At 44.2% G+C, this 22,682-nt stretch overlaps 1 protein-coding gene across 1 annotated transcript in view; it reads right to left on the bottom strand.

Annotated features, from left to right (window-relative positions):
• Positions 1-22,682, bottom strand: part of LONP1 (lon peptidase 1, mitochondrial) — a 51,914-nt gene that overhangs the window by 6,208 nt on the left and 23,024 nt on the right. Inside the window, exons 11-17 of the mRNA XM_069216658.1 lie at positions 22,574-22,661; positions 20,004-20,126; positions 12,790-12,906; positions 6,048-6,188; positions 5,124-5,289; positions 3,426-3,634; positions 3,015-3,179 (exon numbers count right to left, since the gene is read on the bottom strand). Coding sequence (XP_069072759.1) covers positions 3,015-3,179; positions 3,426-3,634; positions 5,124-5,289; positions 6,048-6,188; positions 12,790-12,906; positions 20,004-20,126; positions 22,574-22,661 — 1,009 coding nt within the window. The remainder of the gene's footprint in view (positions 1-3,014; positions 3,180-3,425; positions 3,635-5,123; positions 5,290-6,047; positions 6,189-12,789; positions 12,907-20,003; positions 20,127-22,573; positions 22,662-22,682) is intronic.

Below are 22,682 nucleotides of genomic sequence, written 5' to 3'. Positions count from 1 at the left end.
GTGCCCCCTGAAACCTTAACCAACTACCTGTGTAGGCTGACTGGTTTTAGCAGCCTGCCACACTCGAGACATGTTTCTGGCCACATGGGGAGAGTGCCTTTGTCACTCTGTGGCTAGTAACAAAGCCTGTACTGGGTGGAGGTGCTTCACACCTCCCCCTGCAGGAACTGTAACACCTGGCGGTGAGCCTCAAAGGCTCACCCCCTTTGTTACAGCACCACATGGCACTCCAGCTAGTGGAGTTGCCCGCCCCCTCCGGCCACGGCCCCACTTTTGGCGGCAAGGCTGGAGGAGATAATGAGAATAACAAGGAGGAGTCACTGGCCAGTCAGGACAGCCCCTAAGGTGTCCTGAGCTGAGGTGACTCGGACTTTTAGAAATCCTCCATCTTGCAGATGGAGGATTCCCCCAATAGGGATAGGAATGTGACCCCCTCCCCTTGGGAGGAGGCACAAAGAGGGTGTACCCACCCTCAGGGCTAGTAGCCATTGTCTACTAACCCCCCAGACCCAAACACGCCCTTAAATTTAGTATTTAAGGGCTCCCCAGAACCTAGGAACTCAGATTCCTGCAACCTAAGAAGAAGAGGACTGCTGAGCTGAAAAACCCTGCAGAGAAGACTGAGACACCAACTGCTTTGGCCCCAGCTCTACCGGCCTGTCTCCCCACTTCTAAAGACACTGCTCCAGCGACGCTTTCCCCAGGACCAGCGACCTCTGAATTCTCAGAGGACTGCCCTGCTCTAGAAGGACCAAGAAACTCCAGAGGACAGCGGCTCTGTTCACCCAAGACTGCAACTTTGTTTCAAAGAAGCAACTTCAAGACAACTGCGTTTCCCGCCGGAAGCGTGAGACTTGCTACTCTGCACCCGACGCCCCCGGCTCGACTTGTGGAGAAACAACACTTCAGGGAGGACTCCCCGGCGACTACGAGGCTGTGAGTGGCCAACGTTGCCCCCCCGAGCCCCCAGAGCGACGCCTGCAGAGGGAATCCCGAGGCTCCCCCTGACCGCGACTGCCTGCTTCCCAGATCCCGACGCCTGGTAAAGACTCTGCACCCGCAGCTCCCAGGACCTGAAGGATCGGAACTCCAGTGCAGGAGTGACCCCCAGGAGGCCCTCTCCCTTGCCCAGGTGGTGGATACCCCAAGGAGCCCCCCCCCTTGCCTGCATCGCTGAAGAGACCCCTTGGTCTCCCATTGATTTCCATTGGAAACCCGACGTGTGTTTGCACACTGCACCCGGCCGCTGAGGGTGTACTTTCTGTGCTAACTTGTGTCCCCCCCGGTGCCCTACAAAACCCCCCTGGTCTGCCCTCCGAAGACGCGGGTACTTACCTGCTGGCAGACTGGAACCGGGGCACCCCCTTCTCCATTGAAGCCTATGCGTTTTGGGCACCACTTTGAACTCTGCACCTGAACGGCCCTGAGCTGCTGGTGTGGTAACTTTGGGGTTGCTCTGAACCCCCAACGGTGGGCTACCTTGGACCCAAACTTGAACCCCGTAGGTGGTTTACTTACCTGCAAAAACTAACTAACTCTTACTCCCCCTAGGAACTGTGAAAATTGCAGTGTCTAGTTTTAAAATAGCTATATGTGATTTATTTGAAAACTGTGTATGCTATTTTGATTATTCAAAGTTCCTAAAGTACCTACCTGCAATACCTTTCATTTAAAGTACCAGTGGTTCTTAAAATAAACTAAGAAAATATATTTTTCTATACAAAAACCTATTGGCCTGGAATTGACTCTGAGTGTGTGTTCCTCATTTATTGCCTGTGTGTGTACAACAAATGCTTAACACTACTCCTTTGATAAGCCTACTGCTCGACCACACTTCCACGAAATAGAGCATTAGTATTATCTCTTTTTGCCACTATCTTACCTCTAAGGGGAACCCTTTGGACTCTGTGCATACTATTCCTTACTTTGAAATAGTGCATACAGAGCCAACTTCCTACAACTACCAACTGGAAACATGCACAGGGAAGCCCAGACTCCATGGAGTTTAATAACATAACACCAATCTAATAAGACATGTGGCCAGGGCCGGCTTTAGCCCTGGTGGTGTCCTGTGTGGATCTTTTTTGCACCGCCCCCTCCTCATTACCTCCTCGGATTCCCGCACTATCATCCTACGAAAGTGCCCCTCATCTCTCAATAGCCCTTGTCTCAAATACATATCATTTGTTTTAAAGCACTGGTAAAGGTTAGCTTTACTAATCCACTCAGCAATCAACATAAAATACAGATCTGTTCTTTGCAGCAGGCACATCAACCTTCTGCGCTACTTTATGGTGAGCCAAAACTGCCTCTGGTCAAACCTACGATCTCTCTTACTAGCAGGAACAGTAATCACAAGAGTTATCTCGACATTTTTATTGTTGCCTGACAACTGAACACACATGGAACTCTGCTTCAGGTGCTTTTAAATCATAAGTTATTTCAAAATACAGCGCTCCCCCCAGGGCATCACCCAGTGTGGCCGCACCAGTCGCACCCCTCTAAAGCCGGCCCTGCATGCGGCTTAGGTAGTTATAAGAAGCCCTTACATAACTCCCTGGATGTAAACCCTTAATATTTCCAATTGGCTGGTTAAAAAAAAAAAAAAAAAAAAAAAAAGACTTGTGATCTGAGGGACAGTAAGGCCAAAGCATAAGACGCACCCCAGAGAAAGCAATACAGAATTGGTTACTGGTGAGTTAAGGTAAGTGAGTAAGAGAAGACCTGATGTAAATAAATATTATATGAAACTGGAAAATGTAATGATGAACCAAGGTTGGGGCCCTCCTCACCACAACAGACACTAAAGACAGGGTCAGGTGGCTTTACCTTTAATTGACGATGTGCCAGGTCTTCAGCCGCATATGATTAGGTTGGACATAAGGAACCTGCTATCTGCGTATTGGGGAGCTTGGACCACTGCGAACAGTGGTGCACATGAAACAGACATATACGTGTCTCACAGGCTGTATCTTTGAAATCAACTTTAAGGAATATTTAAAGAAAAATCTTACAGCAATGGTTTTCTCCTTGATTCCACCAACTGGAAGAATTTTTCCCGTTAGAGATACCTCTCCAGTCATAGCTACATTTTGTCTCGCGGGTCGGTTCATGGCCAGTGACAAAAGGGCAGTGACTACGGTGCAACCGGCACTGGGCCCATCTTTTGGCGTTGCTCCCTGATTGGAAATAAAGCAGGAAATTATTAAGAAAGCAGGAAAAATATCATGTCCCTACTGACAACGTGGACTTGCAAGTATGGGTTTTGTTTGGTTTGGAGTCACATATGACTGTAATATGGGCAGATAGCATAGGTATGTTTCCTCAGTTATATCTCTTGTCGCTATCCCAACTATTTCTATGGGTCAGAAAGCATGTTACTGGAACTTCTCTTTCAGAGATACGCTTGCCAGCATTCTGCTTACCTCTGGCACGTGCAAATGAATGTGTGAGGTTGAAAGGAACTCATTGGAAGGCTCCTTCTTCATCAAGAAAGCACGGGCATAGGTGTAAGCAATTTTGCAACTTTCCTTCATCACATCACCAAGCTGACCAGTCACTTCAAGGGAGCCGTCCTTGCTCTCCCTATCCCGCAGCCGCCGCAGAGAGGTCTCAATGAACAGAGTGGACCCACCTAGGAGAGGGGTGAGGAAAAAGCAAGACTGAAGAGAAGCAACAGACACGCACCACTCGTTACGGGGATCCCTTTCTAAAAGGCAGAGGGCTCACATTCTGCTCACAAGTTAAAATTAACTGGTCACAGAATTCCCTGCATGATCAATCTCCCAAAAATTAATCATAAACACTGTCTATAGCATTTTGCAAAAATGCGCCAACTGAAATATCTTTTGTTCCTTTTTGTTAAATTAAAATTTAATTCCAACTGATACAGTTAGCCTGTGGTCATATTTGAAACAATTTGTTTTTTGTTCCCCTCTGAGACTGTAATAATGCTGCTCCTTGGACCATTTTTACCCACACTTAAGCTGTAATTAAGGGTTTTATATTGAAATAATCCACTCAAACTGTTTCCACTACTTTATTTCTACACACACTGCAGGGCATTATTTCCATGTTTCTTGAACACTTGGAATGCAACAGTTTCTCTTCCCACCTCAGAGGTTGCAACAAGTACATTTTTTCTTCCCACATAAAAGGTATTGGATCAGACCAGTGCGGAGGCAGCAGAATGGTGCGCATGACGCCTCTTGGTGAGAGGCATTGTCACCACAGCTCTTGCTTGCTGCATCGTCATATAGACTTTAGAGAACCAGACTATTATCTTTTAGGGTGGAGCGGGCTTGGCATTAATGCATGGAGATGCTCAACCTCTTGCAATCTGTGTATTTATTGAAAGACCCCAATGAGAATGGCACCTACATGACGGAACAATCTACTACTGAAACTTAACCATGCTCCTGTTTAACTAAAACACTGCTTCGTTCTTCGGTCTGCAGTGCGTCGCGCACCTGTATCTGCAACAGGAGGCCTCTTTTTGAAGGCATGACTGCGCAGCGAGAGCACATTAGTGCAATACAACCAAGCTTTCTGTAACTGCTGGAACACAATGAAATCAAATAAGCAGACTCTTAAAAATAAAATACACGTAAATCAGTTGGGATTGACTAAGATATCAAAGTCATCATTGGACATAGATAACTCTTTAATATGTTGAATTACCAGTACGAATTGAGTATCTTTCAGTGTTGCAACCAAAGGGATAACTTTCCTTAGCTTCTTCTGTGCTAAAGCTTGCCCACTATTAAATATCTTCCAAAATACTTCTTTTACATTTCTTCAGGGCCAGCATAATCCTCTCTCTGTATACTGCAAAACATATCTTTATTTTTTTTAAAGAAAAAACTAAACTCTCATCCATTTTCTTTCACAATTAATCCTCCATAGTTGGATAGTGATAAAGGGTTCTTCTGGCCAAGACACATAAGGAGTCTTGAATATCCACAAACACCCACAATCTTATTAAACATAATTACCTATTAATCAAAAATGCACTGAATAATTTTTCCTGCTATTTAAAAAAGCAAAAAAAAACACAACAAAAAACAAAGAGACCTAGGTATCATAGATCTGCTGCCAAAACATCTGAAAAAAGTCTAACTTACCCATTGCTGTCCATGCTAGTCCCATGACCACTCCGGGAGGTGTGATATCATACATCCGATCCACAGTGAAGATGGGCTTCCCAACAAAGTCTTGTAGGTTATCTGGGGTCACCTCTACACTCTCTGCTTCTCCTTTGACAATCTTATAGGCAGACTTCCGTAAAACCTGGGAAAATAGGTTCTCATTTTACAACAGAGGTGAAAGATGGTTTTTGCCTACAAGTAAAATATTTCTTTGTGACTGCCTCAAATTCAATTTGTTCTTCCACGGCTTGCAAATCAAATATCAAATTAACTAAGCATTTTGATTTTGTGGCAAATTGGTTTGAGAGGTAATACCTTGATGAAGTAAAGATCGTAACAAGTTTTCTTCACTTTTATTTGTCCGTGCGAAACAGGAATACCAAATTCCAATCTGGATCGGGTTACTTTTGATAGCCTCGTGTGAGAGTCTTGTTTTTGAGCATCAAAAATGGGCTCTTGCGTGCCAAAATGGTCATAAGCTTCACCATACACTCTTTCTAGCCTCCCCTAACACTCCTGCAACTTGTGGTGCTCAGAAACATCTAAAACAATGTTAACTGGTCTAGTTACCTGAAGGCTCTGTAATGAACCCTCCACAAATCTCACTCCACAACTCTTTATGCCTGATCATCTTTTCTTTTGGTTACTCTGGCTATTTTTACATGAATGATATTCAAATATTCTTCTTTTTGCCCACACCAGTCTCCTTAAGCCTGGGATCTCTGGTGCCTAAATAACATTCAGCTATAGCTGATTCTGCGATACTTTAATCTCAATTCAACCCGAAATCTTTACCTGTACTTTTCAGCCACTGTAGATGTAGTGGTAGAACTCACATAAGCTCATCAGCAGCCAATCAGTGTATGAAAAGATGTGAGCCACATCAAACCTTTACCTTACCTTTTCCACCTGCTTCTGAAGATTGCGGACTCCACTCTCACGACAGTATTGCTTTATAAGAACAGTAAGTGCCTCTGACGTAATCTTGGTCTTCACCTCATCCAGGCCACATAACACACGCGCTTGTGGGACCAGGTACCTCTGGAAGAAAATGGCAAATACTTTTTTTACCAAGAAAGAGAAACATTAGATCAAATAGGAGCTTATTACCAGAGGCATCAAAGAACAACTAAAGTGATTTAAAAAAAAAAAAAAAAGTTGCAAAATGAATATTATACGTCTACGACTACTATATGCCCATTAGCCAGTGACATTTCAAAGTTTGATGCAACAAGATTGACGTTGTCTGGGTGCACCATGACAATCCAGACTGATCATACAAATCAGATCTATTTTCTAAATTACGTACGAATAAGCAATCTTATTTAACTAAAGAAAGCTTCTCCTTACTCGAAACATACAAGATCCTTGAATAAGCCAGTGGCAGACTAGAATCAGTATTTAAGTCCTGCGGTATCAAATTTTAATGGGTTGATACATAGCTAGTACTCTTCTAAGAGCCATCATAACATAACCAATAATCTCAATTCTGCACACTTATCGCCACCAGTGACAACCACTGTATGAAACATCGTTTGCTGGGTACGGACTAATGGATGGTACCATTTTTCATGATTCTAAGAGCACCAAACTGGCATTCTTCCTATCTGCAAAGAGGTGCATGCTTTCCGTGTGAGGTTTGTCTTGTATCTTTAAAAGAATCCAAGATTTACACAAAAATAGAGTAAATGTCAGCAATCAAAAACAAAGATGCGTGGCCCATACCAGTCACTGTTGTGTGAAATTACTTCTTGATTGGGACAGAACTGTGTTTGTGAGGCCGGACCAACCTTCATAGTTAGTTATGCACTGGGCATCCTGCCCATCCATCACAACCTATGATTTATGTTGCTGAAGAAGAGTTGTCAGGAAGCAAGACAAAAATGGAGAGAGACCACTCACCTGAGACTAGTTTTGATAGAGAAATGGCGCCAAAAGGAAAATGCACTTTCACCTGGTTGGTTCCTCCAAAGGTCTGAGACTAACTTTGAATTTAATATGCTTCTAGAGGAAGGTAAGGGCTGAGAGAGCGTAGCTTATATAAGCAATATTAACATGAAATGTTTATGAACTAATGTGTAATAATGCCGCATAAAAAATGTATTAATATGTTTTGCTAAAAACACATGCTTGAAATGTACCCACGGGGAGTGGCCGTCACCATATACAATGACTAATGAAACTGACAAATAATGTTGAAATATTATGATAAAGTATAATTTTGCATTTATAATAAAAGCCTATATGTTAAAGTTTTTCTAATAAATCATTAAGCCTTAGTTAGCATGAGTCGAGGCCTAGATGCCTGGTTTCATATAAAATGTGTTTTTCTAGCGTGCAGTGTGCCGACTTGCTGAAGGACATGAACTCTTGTTTTTCCAAAGCTAGAAGATGAATGTAACTGTAGTAGATCCGTTCTCATGAAATTCGACTGGCTTAGTGAGACATTCTTGCTGAATGCAACAGTGTAAACCACTTGCAGGTACAAGGTCGCCTGAACCGGTACAGACAATGGACACTGACTGAAGAAGTGCAAAGGACCACGAGAGCATGAAATCATACCGGACATTCCACCCACTAAAGACGTCAATCATAAGGACCAATAAAATACGTGAGAACTGTTATGGGGTGACAAATCTGATGAGATAATGGGAACTCTATTGGAGGAAGATAGTGGGGTGCAACCCCTCATCCAACCAAATTTTAGGGGAATGTACAACAAAAATGGGATAAAAACCCTTGACACAAGGAGGTGAATTAGAATAGGAGACTAGGAGATAGATGAGAGGGAGATGCTGTCACGTTTTTGCTATGACCCAGACACTTTGTCACTCTGCATAGAGACTTTGCTGTTTGGTTCTTAAAACCATTCTTGCCTTATATTGCCCTTTTACACTTTACCTCCTTATGAGGGAAGTGCCCCTTTACCCGACTTGCTGAATTCCTGGCTGATGGCGAATCAACTGATGTCCTGAGGACGAAGACCGAACCTGAGTGCTGACCCAATACGGAGGGTAACTATATGACAATGTAATTGTCTGTTTGCTTTTCCTTTCTAGGTACCAACTGCGTCTTTTGACAGAGACCATAACTAGATGTTTTCTAAATTGGTGTTACTAAATTGTTTTGCATGAAGCCCAACATGCCAATCCTAATTCGAGGTTAAGAGAGGAATTCACTAAACTGACGCAAATAGACAAATGACTGAATCTATGCTTTGTTGAATAATGTGCTAACATTACTCCGCTAAGGATAACCTATGTTGATGCCGTGCTATGTTCTAATATTCGTAATTCTTGCTTTGATTAAATCTTATCAGAGTTGCCATATTATGACTATGCTAATGTGTTTCTTCGTTTGAGATTAATAAACTTATTAGTAGAATTGTAATCAATAGGGAATAAACTTCACAAAATCCTGCTAAATTGGTGTGGTTATTCATGACTGAAAGGTCATGGTGGTTTACGAGTTTATTAAATGTCTTTGATTAATTTGAATTGTCGCATTACTGTGAACTTTGATGACATTATTGACATATTAATTGACAAGCTGATTAGCTATCTCGTCCTAAGGTGTCTTCAATCAGGGTCAAAAGATTCATTGGCCTAAAATGAGTCCCAAAGGCAGAAATTCTTGTTAGTTTGCTTTTGAAGCTTACAGACAATACCTGCGAGACTGAGCAGATCTGTGTTGCTGTAGACTGCTGAGAACTTGCCACACACTCTAGAGCAAGAGATTTAGTTATGCCCGCCCTGCTGTGGCATGCTGAGCTCTGCTAAGATGGACCAAGCTGGGGGCCTTGTATCAGAGTACTGCTGAGTTGGACCACAACAGTTGACACCGTATCACGGTCCAGTCCGAAACAAAGAAGCAGTGTCGGGAAGGGTCCACGCAGAATCAAAATCTGGAAGGCAAGATATATGCATGTGTGAACCTGAGGCAGACCCATTTTAGGAGAGCCAATTTTGTACGTTCCTGCAAACACAGAGTGAATACTTTAAGGCCAAACCAAGTTATAAGCTGGCCACCTGCCACCAGTCGTGATCTCCTTAACCCTGCTGCACTAATGTGACATACTTCCCTCCAGAGTGCCAGCAATCCTTGTTTTGGCCAGAGTGACATCAGAAAACAGAAGTCTGCATCCATATTCCCACTAGAATAAGATGCCAGCAGCTGAAGTTACTGGAAAGGGCTTGCATTCTTTAATCAGTTCGTCCAATACTCTGAGGCCTTGGCTGACTACTGCAGAGCTGTGCAGTATAGACACCAGCCCCCCCTTTTCTTCTCATCAAAGAGCTGGTGACAAAGACTACCTCACTTGAAATGGGCACCTGTGGCAGCAACATGCGTGTGCACCCAGTAGTCTATCCTCCCATGATCAGACAATGTGCTTGGCACAAGGTCCCTATTTTTACCTATTTCTATACCACCCTTGCTGTGCATCAGGAGTTCCCCATTGTAGGAAGTTGGCTCCGTATGCACTATTTCAAAGTAAGGAATAGTATGCACAGAGTCCAAGGGTTCCCCTTAGAGGTAAGATAGTGGCAAAAAGAGATAATACTAATGCTCTATTTTGTGGTAGTGTGGTCGAGCAGTAGGCTTATCAAAGGAGTAGTGTTAAGCATTTGTTGTACATACACACAGGCAATAAATGAGGAACACACACTCAGAGACAAATCCAGCCAATAGGTTTTGTTATAGAAAAATATATTTTCTTAGTTTATTTTAAGAACCACAGGTTCAAATTCTACATGTAATATCTCATTTGAAAGGTATTGCAGGTAAGTACTTTAGGAACTTTGAATAATTACAGTAGCCTATATACTTTTCACATAAAACACAAATAGCTGTTTTAAAAGTGGACACAGTGCAATTTTCACAGTTCCTGGGGGAGGTAAAGTATTGTTATTTTTAGCAGGTAAGTAAATCACTTACAGGTCTCAGTTTTGGGTCCAAGGTAGCCCACCGTTGGGGGTTCAGAGCAACCCCAAAGTTACCACACCAGCAGCTCAGGGCCGGTCAGGTGCAGAGGTCAAAGAGGTGCCCAAAACACATAGGCTTCAATGGAGAGAAGGGGGTGACCCGGTTCCAGTCTGCCAGCAGGTAAGTACCCGCGTCTTCGGAGGCCAGACCAGGGGGGTTTTGTAGGGCACCTTGGGGGGGGACACAAGTCCACACAGAAAGTACACCCTCAGCAGCGCGGGGCGGCCGGGTGCAGTGTGCAAACAAGCGTCGGGTTCTCTGTTGATTTCAATGGGAGACCAAGGGGTCTCTTCAGCGGTGCAGGCAGGCAAGGGGGGGCTCCTTGGGGTAGCCACCACCTGGGCAAGGGAGAGGGCCTCCTGGGGGTCACTCCTGCACAGAAGTTCCGTTCCTTCAGGTGCTGGGGGCTGCGGGTGCAGGGTCTTTTCCAGCCGTCGGGACTTTAGAGTTCAGGCAGTCGCGGTCAGGGGGAGCCTCGGGATTCCCTCTGCAGGCGTCGCTGTGGGGGCTCAGGGGGGACAACTTTGGTTACTCACGGTCTTGGAGTCGCCGGAGGGTCCTCCCTGAGGTGTTGGTTCTCCACCAGTCGAGTCGGGGTCGCCGGGTGCAGTATTGCAAGTCTCACGCTTCTTGCGGGGAGTTGCAGGGGTCTTTAAATCTGCTCCTCTGTAACAAAGTTGCAGTTCTTTTGGAGCAGTGCCACTGTCCTCGGGAGTTTCTTGTCTTTCTTGAAGCAGGGCAGTCCTCAGAGGATTCAGAGGTTGCTGGTCCCTTGGAAAGCGTCGCTGGAGCAGGTTTCTTTGGAAGGCAGGAGACAGGCCGGTAAGTCTGGGGCCAAAGCAGTTGGTGTCTTCTGTTCTTCCTCTGCAGGGGTTTTTCAGCTCAGCAGTCCTCTTCTTCTTGTAGTTTCAGGAATCTGAATTCTTAGGTTCAGGGGAGCCCTTAAATACTAAATTTAAGGGCGTGTTTAGGTCTGGGGGGTTAGTAGCCAATGGCTACTAGCCCTGAGGGTGAGTACACCCTCTTTGTGCCTCCTCCCAAGGGGAGGGGGTCACATCCCTAATCCTATTGGGGGAATCCTTCATCTGCAAGATGGAGGATTTCTAAAAGTTAGAGTCACTTCAGCTCAGGACACCTTAGGGGCTGTCCTGACTGGTCAGTGACTCCTCCTTGTTTTTCTCATTATTTTCTCCGGCCTTGCCGCTAAAAGTGGGGGCCGTGGCCGGAGGGGGCGGGCAACTCCACTAGCTGGAGTGTCCTGCGGTGCTGGCACAAAGGGGTGAGCCTTTGAGGCTCACTGCCAGGTGTTACAGCTCCTGCCTGGGGGAGGTGTTAGCATCTCCACCCAGTGCAGGCTTTGTTACTGGCCTCAGAGTGACAAAGGCACTCTCCCCATGGGGCCAGCAACATGTCTCGGTTGTGGCAGGCTGCTGGAACCAGTCAGCCTGCACAGATAGTCGGTTAAGGTTTCAGGGGGCACCTCTAAGGTGCCCTCTGGGGTGTATTTTACAATAAAATGTACACTGGCATCAGTGTGCATTTATTGTGCTGAGAAGTTTGATACCAAACTTCTCAGTTTTCAGTGTAGCCATTATGGTGCTGTGGAGTTTGTGTAAAACAGACTCCCAGACCATATACTCTTATGGCCACCCTGCACTTACAATGTCTAAGGTTTAGCTTAGACACTGTAGGGGCACAGTGCTCATGCACTGGTGCCCTCACCTATGGTATAGTGCACCCTGCCTTAGGGCTGTAAGGCCTGCTAGAGGGGTGACTTATCTATACTTGCATATGCAGTGAGAGGCTGGCATGGCACCCTGAGGGGAGTGCCATGTCGACTTACTCATTTTGTTCTCACCAGCACACACAAGCTGGCAAGCAGTGTGTCTGTGCTGAGTGAGGGGTCTCCAGGGTGGCATAAGACATGCTGCAGCCCTTAGAGACGTTCCTTGGCATCAGGGCCCTTGGTACTAGGGGTACCATTTACAAGGGACTTATCTGGAAGCCAGGGTGTGCCAATTGTGGATACAAAACTACAGGTTAGGGAAAGAACACTGGTGCTGGGGCCTGGTTAGCAGGCCTCAGCACACTTTCAATTCAAAACATAGCATCAGCAAAGGCAAAAAGTCAGGGGGTAACCATGCCAAGGAGGCATTTCCTTACACCCATGCTATGCAAAAGTCATCTAAAAGCCATAAACCTTTTTAGACATTTAAATGATTATTTTAAAAACAACACTTAAAGTCTTATATCTTTAAAAAAATCGAGTTATCGTACCTCATACCAGCAACCAAGTGTAGGCCTGTGGTAGCCCCAGAAATGTAAAAGCTACAGAGCAATTAAGGGAGCTTGCAGTAGTATATAGCTCCTGTGTGTCCAAGGAATATGTCACAATCTGTCACAAGGATGTCCCATTGCTTGCTGGTCTCAGATCACAGAAAAATAGCCTGACACGTTTGAAGAACCACCTATGTCAGATGTATTTGACAGAACTAAGCATTTAAAGCAGATGCATGCAGCAATTTACATACATTCTGTTCTACGCCCTGTTAGTAACTCTACTAAACCTGTGCTGTGGTTTGGTCCTGTTTGCTCTGTTTCAGATTGCCCATCTCCGCCAGCTTGGACAGCACAAATAAAAGGAATTAGATATTGGTACCTCGGCAATGGCCAGCTTCTCTTGCGCAACGTATCCAGATATGTTGATCATCTCCATCCTATCCCTCAGAGGCTCCGGGATGGTGTCTGTCATGTTCGCAGTACAAATGAACAGCACCTACAGGAAGCAAATCAATTGCGATGAGAAGAACTCTAAAACAGAGACGACTAACCTACACTCACACCAATCTCAATGGTCAACTCTCAGTTGTCACTTGCACTGTGTTGATCAAAACATAAAAGTTGATACCACAATGGAAAGAATTGGCTAGCCTGAACACAAAAAAAACAGGTTAAAATAAAAGCAACCAGGGGAAGGTTGATATCTGTACAAAGAAGATGAAGATCGACTAGGTCAACTCCTTGGCACAGACTACCAGTTCTTCCATATTCAGTCATGCCCAGTTCGGGCAGGACATAGGAAAATGGGTCTAAAAGCAGGAGAGACTGTCCATTGGCAAATAAATCTGGACGCTCATGCTTTCTAAAAATATAGGTGTATATACGTCCCTTTAGCAGACTGAAGAGATCAGGTTGGTTTACAACATAGATGGTACCTAAAGATGTGTGCTACAGGGATTCATTTAATCAAGCTTGGCTTCACCCGAGTAAAGGAGCGGCGGACAGGGTACCATCCTCACAGAGGAGGGACCTTTTAGCCATTTGAGGTTTTCCGAGAAATGTTAGGGAACCAGAAAAAGAAACATCCAGCATATGAACCTCATAGTGGGCGGAATCAGATGATAGCTGGGAGCTCTTACACGCAATCCACCGGGCTGGTGCGAATACAACACAGGAGCATAAGAAACAAACCCATGCCACCTTTCTCACAGAAAGTTGTCCTCCACCTGAGAATCTCACACACACACACACATCAAATAAACTATACAGACAACTTACCAGCACTCACACCAATTTCAGTTCGCGTCACATCAGACATCACCCAAACAAACATTCATATACGGGTCAGGAGGCACCAATGACGCTTGAACAAATCACATCCTTTCTCTCCCTGACATTTATGGCCTTTGTCAGACAATCGGCCTGCATGTTCTCCACCCCGAAAAAAAGAGACATATTTCCATTTAAGCCTGTACAGAAGTTGTCAGAAACAACATGCTGCAAAGAGAAGATTGTTCCACTGACAACAGGGTGAAGACCATGGTTAGGTCATCATTAGCAGAAGTAGATTAAAAAAGATGGAGCACAATGGGAGCCTTTGCTGTCTGCAGCCAGGCAATACATTTTCCCTATCAGAAGAAATGGTCTACTTATAAGCGACACAGCGAACAAGCAATATGAATTCTAAGTGAGGACCGGAGCCTCAGATTATGCTATCTCTTTCTTTACTGAGCCAAACACAGAAGCCAATTAAACATTAGTAAACAAAAAACTTCACATCCCAAAACGATCTGTACCCCGGTCACCTATCGTGACCCTAGTCCATATCAAGCATGACCCCCACCGTCATATCCTCTTTCTTAGCAGATAAGTAACTTCTATTTTTACTCTTCATGCGTATTGTTTGTTGTACCTTTAAAAAAATCGATTTGAATGTGTAAATTATAGCGACGTGATTTTGCGTGCTCTGCTTTGTTATTGTACTTTGATTGTGTCACAAATTGCGTCATTTAAGGCCCGTTTTGAGCCTGTCTTGTGGAGCGGGAGCACCGTACGCCCGTAGTCTTTCGTTTGTTTTAACACACTGCCGAACGCGCGTGTTTTACGAGCCGATCTCTTATCCCTTAGCTTTTATAGAGATCGGCTCGTATTTGGACGCGCGTCTTTTGGCAGAAAAGTTATTCATTTAACAGAGACTCACAAAGTGCCTCCCTGACGCCCAGATCTCTTAGATCTGGGTTGTAAAATTTATATAAGGCTCTGCCTAGAGTGATAACAGGCAGCTCCCTCCACTCACTACAGTAAAGGCTCCATTGTAGCTTGGTGCCTGTAAGGGGTTATTCACTCCCCCTTTAAGACTGATTTTTTCTGTATACACTTCTAGTGTTATGGCTCAATGGAGTGACCAGGACACAGGGTACTACCCTGAAGATACTGACAACCAGCTTGTGGTAAACAAAGTTGAAGCACTTGACAATAGAGTGCAACAGTCAGTTAATGATGCCTTGGTGAGAGCGTTATTAGAATACGCTCACTCTCAAGGATGGATGCCTGATAAGTCACCTCCTATCCCTGAGGGGAAAATCCCTAAGGAAGCCTCTAAGTCCCAGGCTAAGACAAGGAATCTGGAAAAGGATGATTCCTCTGGCGACTTGCATGCAGACGTGTTTGAGAGACTGTGTAAAAAATGCATTTTGGAGCATAACTACAGCACTTTAGATAATTCCTCATCTTCAGGAGACTCTTCAGATCAGGATTCAGTCGAGCTTAATATTTCTGACCCTAGTAAGAAGGCGAAGAAACAGACCACTTCACAGTTGTTAGATTTTGATCCTTCGGAGATTCTGCATCCTAGACCTTCTAATTGGCTCCCATCCCCGGAAGTCGCACAGTATGTACATGCTAAGTTAAGGAGAAATTTTGATAAAGAGGTACGGTCCCGCCTCAGAGCAGAATGCCCTAGACCAGATTTAGATAATAGCGTTGCCGACACTCCTGAGATTGATCCTACTATGGTCACCTTCCTGAAATTATTTTCAAAGGATCCGAAAAAAGGATTAGATAGATCATGGCGTTTGTGTCAGGACAAACTGCTAGATATGTCAGGCCCCCTGACTAAATTCGAGACTTGGCTGTTGTATCCAAAGAGTCGGGCACCCCTGTGGATACCGATATTCTTTTAAGTTGGGCGCAGAGAGCTGTCTGCCAGTTAGGTAACACCAACTGTGCCATTTCTGCTGAACACAGAAAGTCCATTCTAATGCGTATGGACCCTAAACTAGTCGACTTAGCCTCTTCAGAAGCAGGGCCAGCAGCGGAAGGGCTTCTGTTTGGATCATCCTTTATTAAGGAATTGGCAAAATTTTGATCCACCTTTTCCACCCTCGACAAAGCACAAATGTCCCTGAAAAAAGTCTTTAAGCGAGGCCTTTTTGTCAGGGCCGGGCGTTATGGTGGACGAATGCCTGGCCGGGGCTCTTTTGGAAGTCCCCAACACTACTATCCCAGAGGTCGAGGTAATTGGTCTGGAGACCAATCAGACGCCACCTTTTGCAGAGGTGGTAGACCTAGATTCCGACGTGGGCATCGCAAAGGGCAACAAGGAGCGATCCAGGACTCCTCCTACTCTGGTTAAGTCTCATTCAACCTTCACAAGTTATTCTTGGGGGAAGAGTGGGCTTGTGTATAGACAACTGGAGAAAAATTTCTGGGGACCCCTGGATCCTTCAGACAGTGTCAGGCTTTCATCTGGAGTTTATGAGCACTCCTTTTCAGTTAGCTCCCCCGGGGCAAATTATTTTTTCCCAAGAAAGTCAGAGGTTTATAGATACAGAAGTGCAAGCCCTATTAGACAAAGGGGCAGTAGTTTTATCGACACCTCACCCCTCCGGATTTTGCAGTCCCATTTTTGTAGTGGACAAAAAAGGAGGGGGTCATCGGTTAGTCCTGAATCTAAAAGACTTCAATTCTTGGATGGTGTACAGGCACTTCAAGAGGGAGGGGATTCACATGTTAAGAGATATCCTTCTGGAAAGAGACTGGATGGTGAAACTGGATCTGAAGTACGCATACCTGTCAATTCCAATTTTTCCCCCTCACAGGAGATTTCTCCAGTTTCTGTGAAAAGATCAGTGCTTGGAATTCACAGCTCTCCCATTCGGCCTGTCCTCAGCACCCTGGTGTTTCACAAAGTTGTTGAGACCAGTGATGGAAAGGCTGAGATCGAAGGGAGTACGTCTAATTATTTATTTAGACGACATCTTGTTGATGGCACAGGATCCACAGACATTGCAGATACACTTGAACTGGGCAATCAGTCTGTTGCAGGATTTTGGCTTCCTGATCAATGCTCAGAAATCCTTGTTGAACCCGACACAAGTGATAGAGTTTTTGGGTTTCAAGATCGACTCTCTTCAAGCACTATTGATTCTCCCCTCGTCCAAGATCTGCAATATCAAGAGGGAATTACGCTCGGCTATAGTCAGTCCGACCATTTCTCTAAGGAGCATTTCCCGACTGGTGGGGCTGTTAGCATCCTCCATTCAGGCAATTTTTCCTGCCCCCCTACACTATCGAGCACTACAGAGATTGAAGATCAAGTACTTGAGACAGGGTCTGAGTTACTCGACCTTGATTCCATTAACCACAGAGGTCAAAGAGGAAATCCAGTGGTGGCTTCATCACATGGAGGTGTGGAACGGCAGAGCCATTTTCGGGTCACATCCAGAGGTAGTGATAGAATCAGACGCCAGTCAGTGGGGATGGGGAGCCAGCTGCGGGTCTGTAGTGACCGGGGGTCGATGGTCAATGACGGAGCAAAATCTCCATATCAATTGTTTGGAGCTCCTTGCGGGGTCGTTTGCGATAAAGAGCTTATCCCCTCTCAAGACAGACTGTTGCATCCTTCTGAGAATGGACAACATCTGAGCAGTTCGATAGGTCAACAAGCTGGGTGGGACGAAATCTAGGATTCTTGCAGAGATAGCCAATGAGATTTGGCATTATTGCTTAAGCCACAGGTTGGTAATTCTGGCCGAGTATCTCCCGGGTGTTCAGAACACCATTGCAGACTGGAATTCAAGATATCTGACGGACACCAGCGATTGGAGACTGGATCCAATTATTTTCAAACAGATAGTTCAAGAATGGTGCACTTGCGAGATAGATCTCTTTGCATCTCGCCTCAATACCCAGATTCCGAAATTCTTCAGCTGGAGACCGGACCCTCTAGCATTAGCGACAGATGCCTTTCTACAGAATTGGTCTCAGTTTCAGGGTTATGCGTTCCCTCCGTTCCTTTTGATTCCAAGGGTACTGTCTCAGGTTCAGAGACAGAAGTCGGACCTAGTCTTGGTGACTCCATTTTGGAGGTCTCAACCCTGGTTCCCTGTTGCACTACAGCTAGCCTGTGCCCGTCCGTTGTTCATTCCTCCGCGGCAGAATTTACTATTGAGTCTGGAGGGCCATCAACATCCGCTGATTCTATCGGGGACTCTTATGTTAATGGCATGGATGGTTTCAGGGCAAAATGGAAAACCCCAGGCCTTTCGCAGCAAGCTGAAAGCTTTATCAATGAAGCCTGGGCCTCTAGCACTCACAAGAGATATACATCTGCATGGCGTAGATGGGATAGTTGGTGTAATGGAAGGAGTATCAATCCCTTGGAGTCAAATATTGAATTAATTCTCAATTTTCTGGCAGAATTAGCTTCTTCAGGTTCGGCATATAGGACTATTAATAATTTTAGATCAGCTATTTCGGCTGGACATAAACACATTGACTGTGAACATCCACTTGTCTGTAAATTAATGAGAGGTATTCGTTTTTCTAAGCCTCCTCAAGCCAAATATTCAGTGCTATGGGATGTGAACATTGTGTTAAACTTTTTAGATTCTTGGCCCTGTAATAGATTTTTATCCCGTAAACAGATTTCAGCAAAATTTACTATGTTATTATGCTTAATTTCATGTAAGCGAGTTTCAGATGTCAAGGCTTTAGATTTATCTGGTAGAATGTATTCTCCTAATGATGTGACTTTTAATATTACTAGAAGGACTAAAACTAATTGCAGGTCAGTAACTTATCCTTTGTACCCAGATAACTCAAAATTATGTGTAGTACAATGTTTGAAAGATTATGAACTGGTTATGGAAGAGTTTAGACAGACCATGGATGGTCAATTATTGATTTCTTTACAGAAACCATTTAAACCAGTTTCATCAGCCACTCTCTTGAGATGGATTAAATGGTTAATGAGTGAAGCTGGTACTGATACCAGTAGTTTTGGAGCTCATTCTGTTAGGGGAGCCATGGCCTCGAAATCTTATACTCTAGGATCAAGTTTGGAAGATATGATGAAGACAGAAGATTGGTCTTCCGAATGTACTTTTCGTAAGTTTTATTTTAAACCTGTTGTTTATGTGGCCTCTGTTGTCATTGATCAGCTTTGAACTAGCATAATCTGAGCCTCCGGTCCTGACATAGAATAAGAAAAATTCTAGCTTTCGCGTCAAGAATTTTCAATTCTTTTAAGGACACGGAGGCGAGGATTATCCCTCCCATATATTATTTATCGATATTTTGACGTATTCAGTTGTTAAATATGATAACTTTTATGCCGTCCCTGTTTTATACATAGTGAAATGTTTAAAGAATGGTATAAGTAATAACCTGTCAGTAGGTGGTATTATTTTTTATTATTGTTTATCCTAGGATCCGATCAGAAGAATTCATGATGGTGATCATAAAGATATTGATGGAAGAAACCGTTTGGTTCAGCTCTCAAGATGTTGGATTCGTCTTGCTACTTCGGTTGAGTTATCTTCAGTCGTCTGGTTTGGATGAGAAGATTCAGTGAAACAACATTTACAGAGAAGTTTGGAAAATAATTATTGTTGTTATCTGTTTGGACAAAGAAAGAGGATAGGACATTGGGGTGTCATGCTTGATATGGACTAGGGTCACAATAGGTGATTGGAGCACATGACTGGGGTACAGAGCATCTTGGGATGTGAAGTTTTTTGTTTACTAATGTTTAATTGGCTGCTGTGTTTGGCTCAGTAAAGAAAGAGATAGAATAATCCTCGCCTCTGTGTCCTTAATAGAATTGAAAATTCTTGACGCGAAAGCTAGAATTTTTTTTACTCCCACCCACCAGTGTAAGGGACGGGTACGGTAAGGAGAAAAGTGCTGGTTTAGTACTAGCTTTAACAGATTCTAACAAGTTAAACAAGGGTCTGCTCTTGACAATAACTTTGTGTTAAGAAAACTATTTATAAAGCACATATTACGATAACAATTCATTTGGCTAGCATGTCGTAGACAAATAAAGATCTTAGGTATACTGCAGTCTACATACGTGAAGGAGCTCCCACAAAGGCCTAAGTTACGTCCATGGGACAAAGGTGATGTGAAAACAACATTGAAACTAGTGGTCCCACCAAGCAAACTACAAATGCACAACTGACATCTGAATCCCTTTTGAATTGCCAGGAGTCCCGCAATAAAGTATCTTGTTTAGTAAGTCTAATAATTTGAGAAGGTACTTTCTATCCTTGTCGTTTTTTTGCCTGAACTGATTAACACAAGAAGTACCTTAGACAAATCAACAGGAACGTCGAGGTAATGATCCAAAAAATTTGCATTCTGTTCTGGATCCAAAAGTTCGAGAAGTGCTGAAGATGGATCGCCTTGAAAGCCGCGTCCTATTTTATCCACCTACAACACAAAACAGATGTGATAAAACATTCAAGTTTCAGCATAGCAAAATATAACATTCTTGTGCAAAAGGTAATCGGCAGCAATTCAGGAGACACAACTGTACACCAATAAAATATCTTTAAAGATATGCATTTTCCTACAAGTAGTGCATTATGCTAAATTGCGGTAAAAGCAGTTACTGGGGCGTGGAAAGGTCCTCACCCCCATTTGTTGTAGCATACACTCCTGCCCCAAACTCCCCGTAGCTAGGTGTAACTTTTTTGACCCCTACCTCAGCCCACAGGACGTGCATACATGCGCACTAGGCAGGCTTTCTCAAGATTACTCAAAGTGGCGTGTGAAGAGTCGACCGGGCGAAGATGCACCTTGAAGTGCATGGCGCTAAACTTTCTGACCAAGTCGTTGCCATGAACAGACTTGTTTTCAAGATCCAGAGTACTGTGAAGATTACAACCTGCAGCCAGGTTTAATAGTTTTTTTTTTTTAGATGGGAGGCTTGTGTATGGACTGAAGGAAGAAACTGCAAGCCAAGGGCCCCAGACTGTAAACAGCATTGCTTGAACACAGCTGATCCACTGCTGCTGCAATCACTGCCTTCACTCATTTGACTGGGCAAGCGCCAGATCTGCATACCACAAGGTGTTGTCCAGGTGACAAACTGGCTCAGTGGGCCGTGCACAGAACATGCCACCTGGAACGATGAGCTTGCCAACCACTGACAGGAGTACAGGACAGCCCTACATTGCATTAGAGAGAGAGAGTGTGAAGGTACTGTTGGAGCATACAACCCCAACAAGGGGGGGGGCTTTCATTATTTGACCTGCCAACTCTGAAGTTGATGGAACTCTGAAAGTGGTGGGAGGTGATCTATTCAAACGACAAGGAGCAGCACAGACATTGAAGGACCGCATTGTTCCCCTAGAGAAACTCTTAAGGAGGAGGATCTTAGAAGAAGATCGTAGAATGTCCACAGGGACTCTGAAGGGACCGCAGGAGCTGTGTCTTCAGGTGACCCAGTATAACCAATGCAGTGTCTTACAGAATCTTATGTGGTTTTGTGTTGTGTGTGAAGAAGTTTTCTTCCAGGAAAAATCACTGACTGGTCCTTGATGTATTTATTTCTCTTAAATTGTTCACTGAGTTCCAAGTCTCGAACCCTCACCATCTCTTTGAATAAGTCCAGTACTTCTCTGCTCTACTACCCAGAAGGTCAAGCATTAAAAGAATGTACTTGGTGTTCAGTTTTGTGCTCAAGACTAAAGTTAATCCACACATGACCAGTGGTAAGAGACTATGACTGTCACAACATAAGCCCAGTAAACCCTGTCTGCCCTGGCATTCTCGAAAAAGGTTCCCACAATGGTTTCTGATATTTCTCTTCCAGTCAAATAAATCCAACTAGGTTGAGAAGACCAACACGTGCCCGATAGTCATTTAACTATGCTATTTGTAAAAGCCTCGAAGAAATGTTTCTTGGATGTATATGTGGCCTCCTGACACATCAACTTTTTAATTAACCTGTGCTACAACATGATAAAGTCAAATGCTCAAAAGGTTAAGATTAGGTACTACAAAATACTTAAACAAGGACTCTGGGGAGGTCTGGAGTACTTTTTTCCCCGCACGGATCAACCAATCAATCAGAATTTGTAAAGTGCAACACTGTCACCCTAGGGCTATCTGGATGCTCATCATTCGGTCTTGAACCAAACACTCTGTCCTTCCATCTATCATTCCTGCCACCTTAATCGTTATTTTGCCTTTGTGTGTGTGTGTGTGTGTCTGCTTTCTAGGATGCACAATCTGGGAAGAGGAGTTACAAGGAATGATGAGACAGGCAGGCTGGACACATCCCCTCTCTACTTCATAAAAATAGGGCCTGCCTATTGTATGCCTTAACAAGTTTATTCACCTTTATGGATCCTGCTGCGATCAAGAGCTGCTGCTTTTGACATCCTCAAGAGCTGCCATATCCCAAAGTACAGACCGGCGTACTGCTACTTGCACTGACCAATCACAAGCTCTAGAGTTCACGGACAAGGATCTCGTCCTTCCCTTTCAGTCAACACTCCATTCTTTGCTCTTCTCCAACTTGTTAGACTCTTCATGGTTGTGAAGTGTTGGCTGTCACTAAGTCCCCACAGAACTCATGAGTTCCTCTACAAGCCACTTACTGCCTCCAGATGTACGAAGAGTCAACTCTATGCACTTGGTCTGACCAGGATAAAATTCAGCGTAGGTAGCCCAAGCTGTTCCGGTAAACAGCTTTCTCACATTGGCCATCTCACTTAAAAAATGGAGTGGACCAACCCACCCTGCTGTAGGGCAGTCACTCTTTCTCTATTTCTTGACTTTTCAAGCTGGCATGCAAAAAAAAAAAAAAATCACTGCTAACGCCAACTTGGACAAAATGGGACAAACAAAAAACAACATCAATATCGTACCTCATCAATAAGAACTAGAGGGTTTTCAGTTTTAGTTTTCTTTAGACACTGAATAATTTTTCCAGGCATTGCACCAACATATGTTCTCCTGGTTTAGGGAAGAAATTAT

The sequence above is a fragment of the Pleurodeles waltl genome, chromosome 12 (genome assembly GCF_031143425.1).
Source record: "Pleurodeles waltl isolate 20211129_DDA chromosome 12, aPleWal1.hap1.20221129, whole genome shotgun sequence".
In the NCBI taxonomy this organism is placed as follows: domain Eukaryota; kingdom Metazoa; phylum Chordata; class Amphibia; order Caudata; family Salamandridae; genus Pleurodeles; species Pleurodeles waltl.
This window is presented reverse-complemented; position numbering and strand designations above follow the sequence as displayed.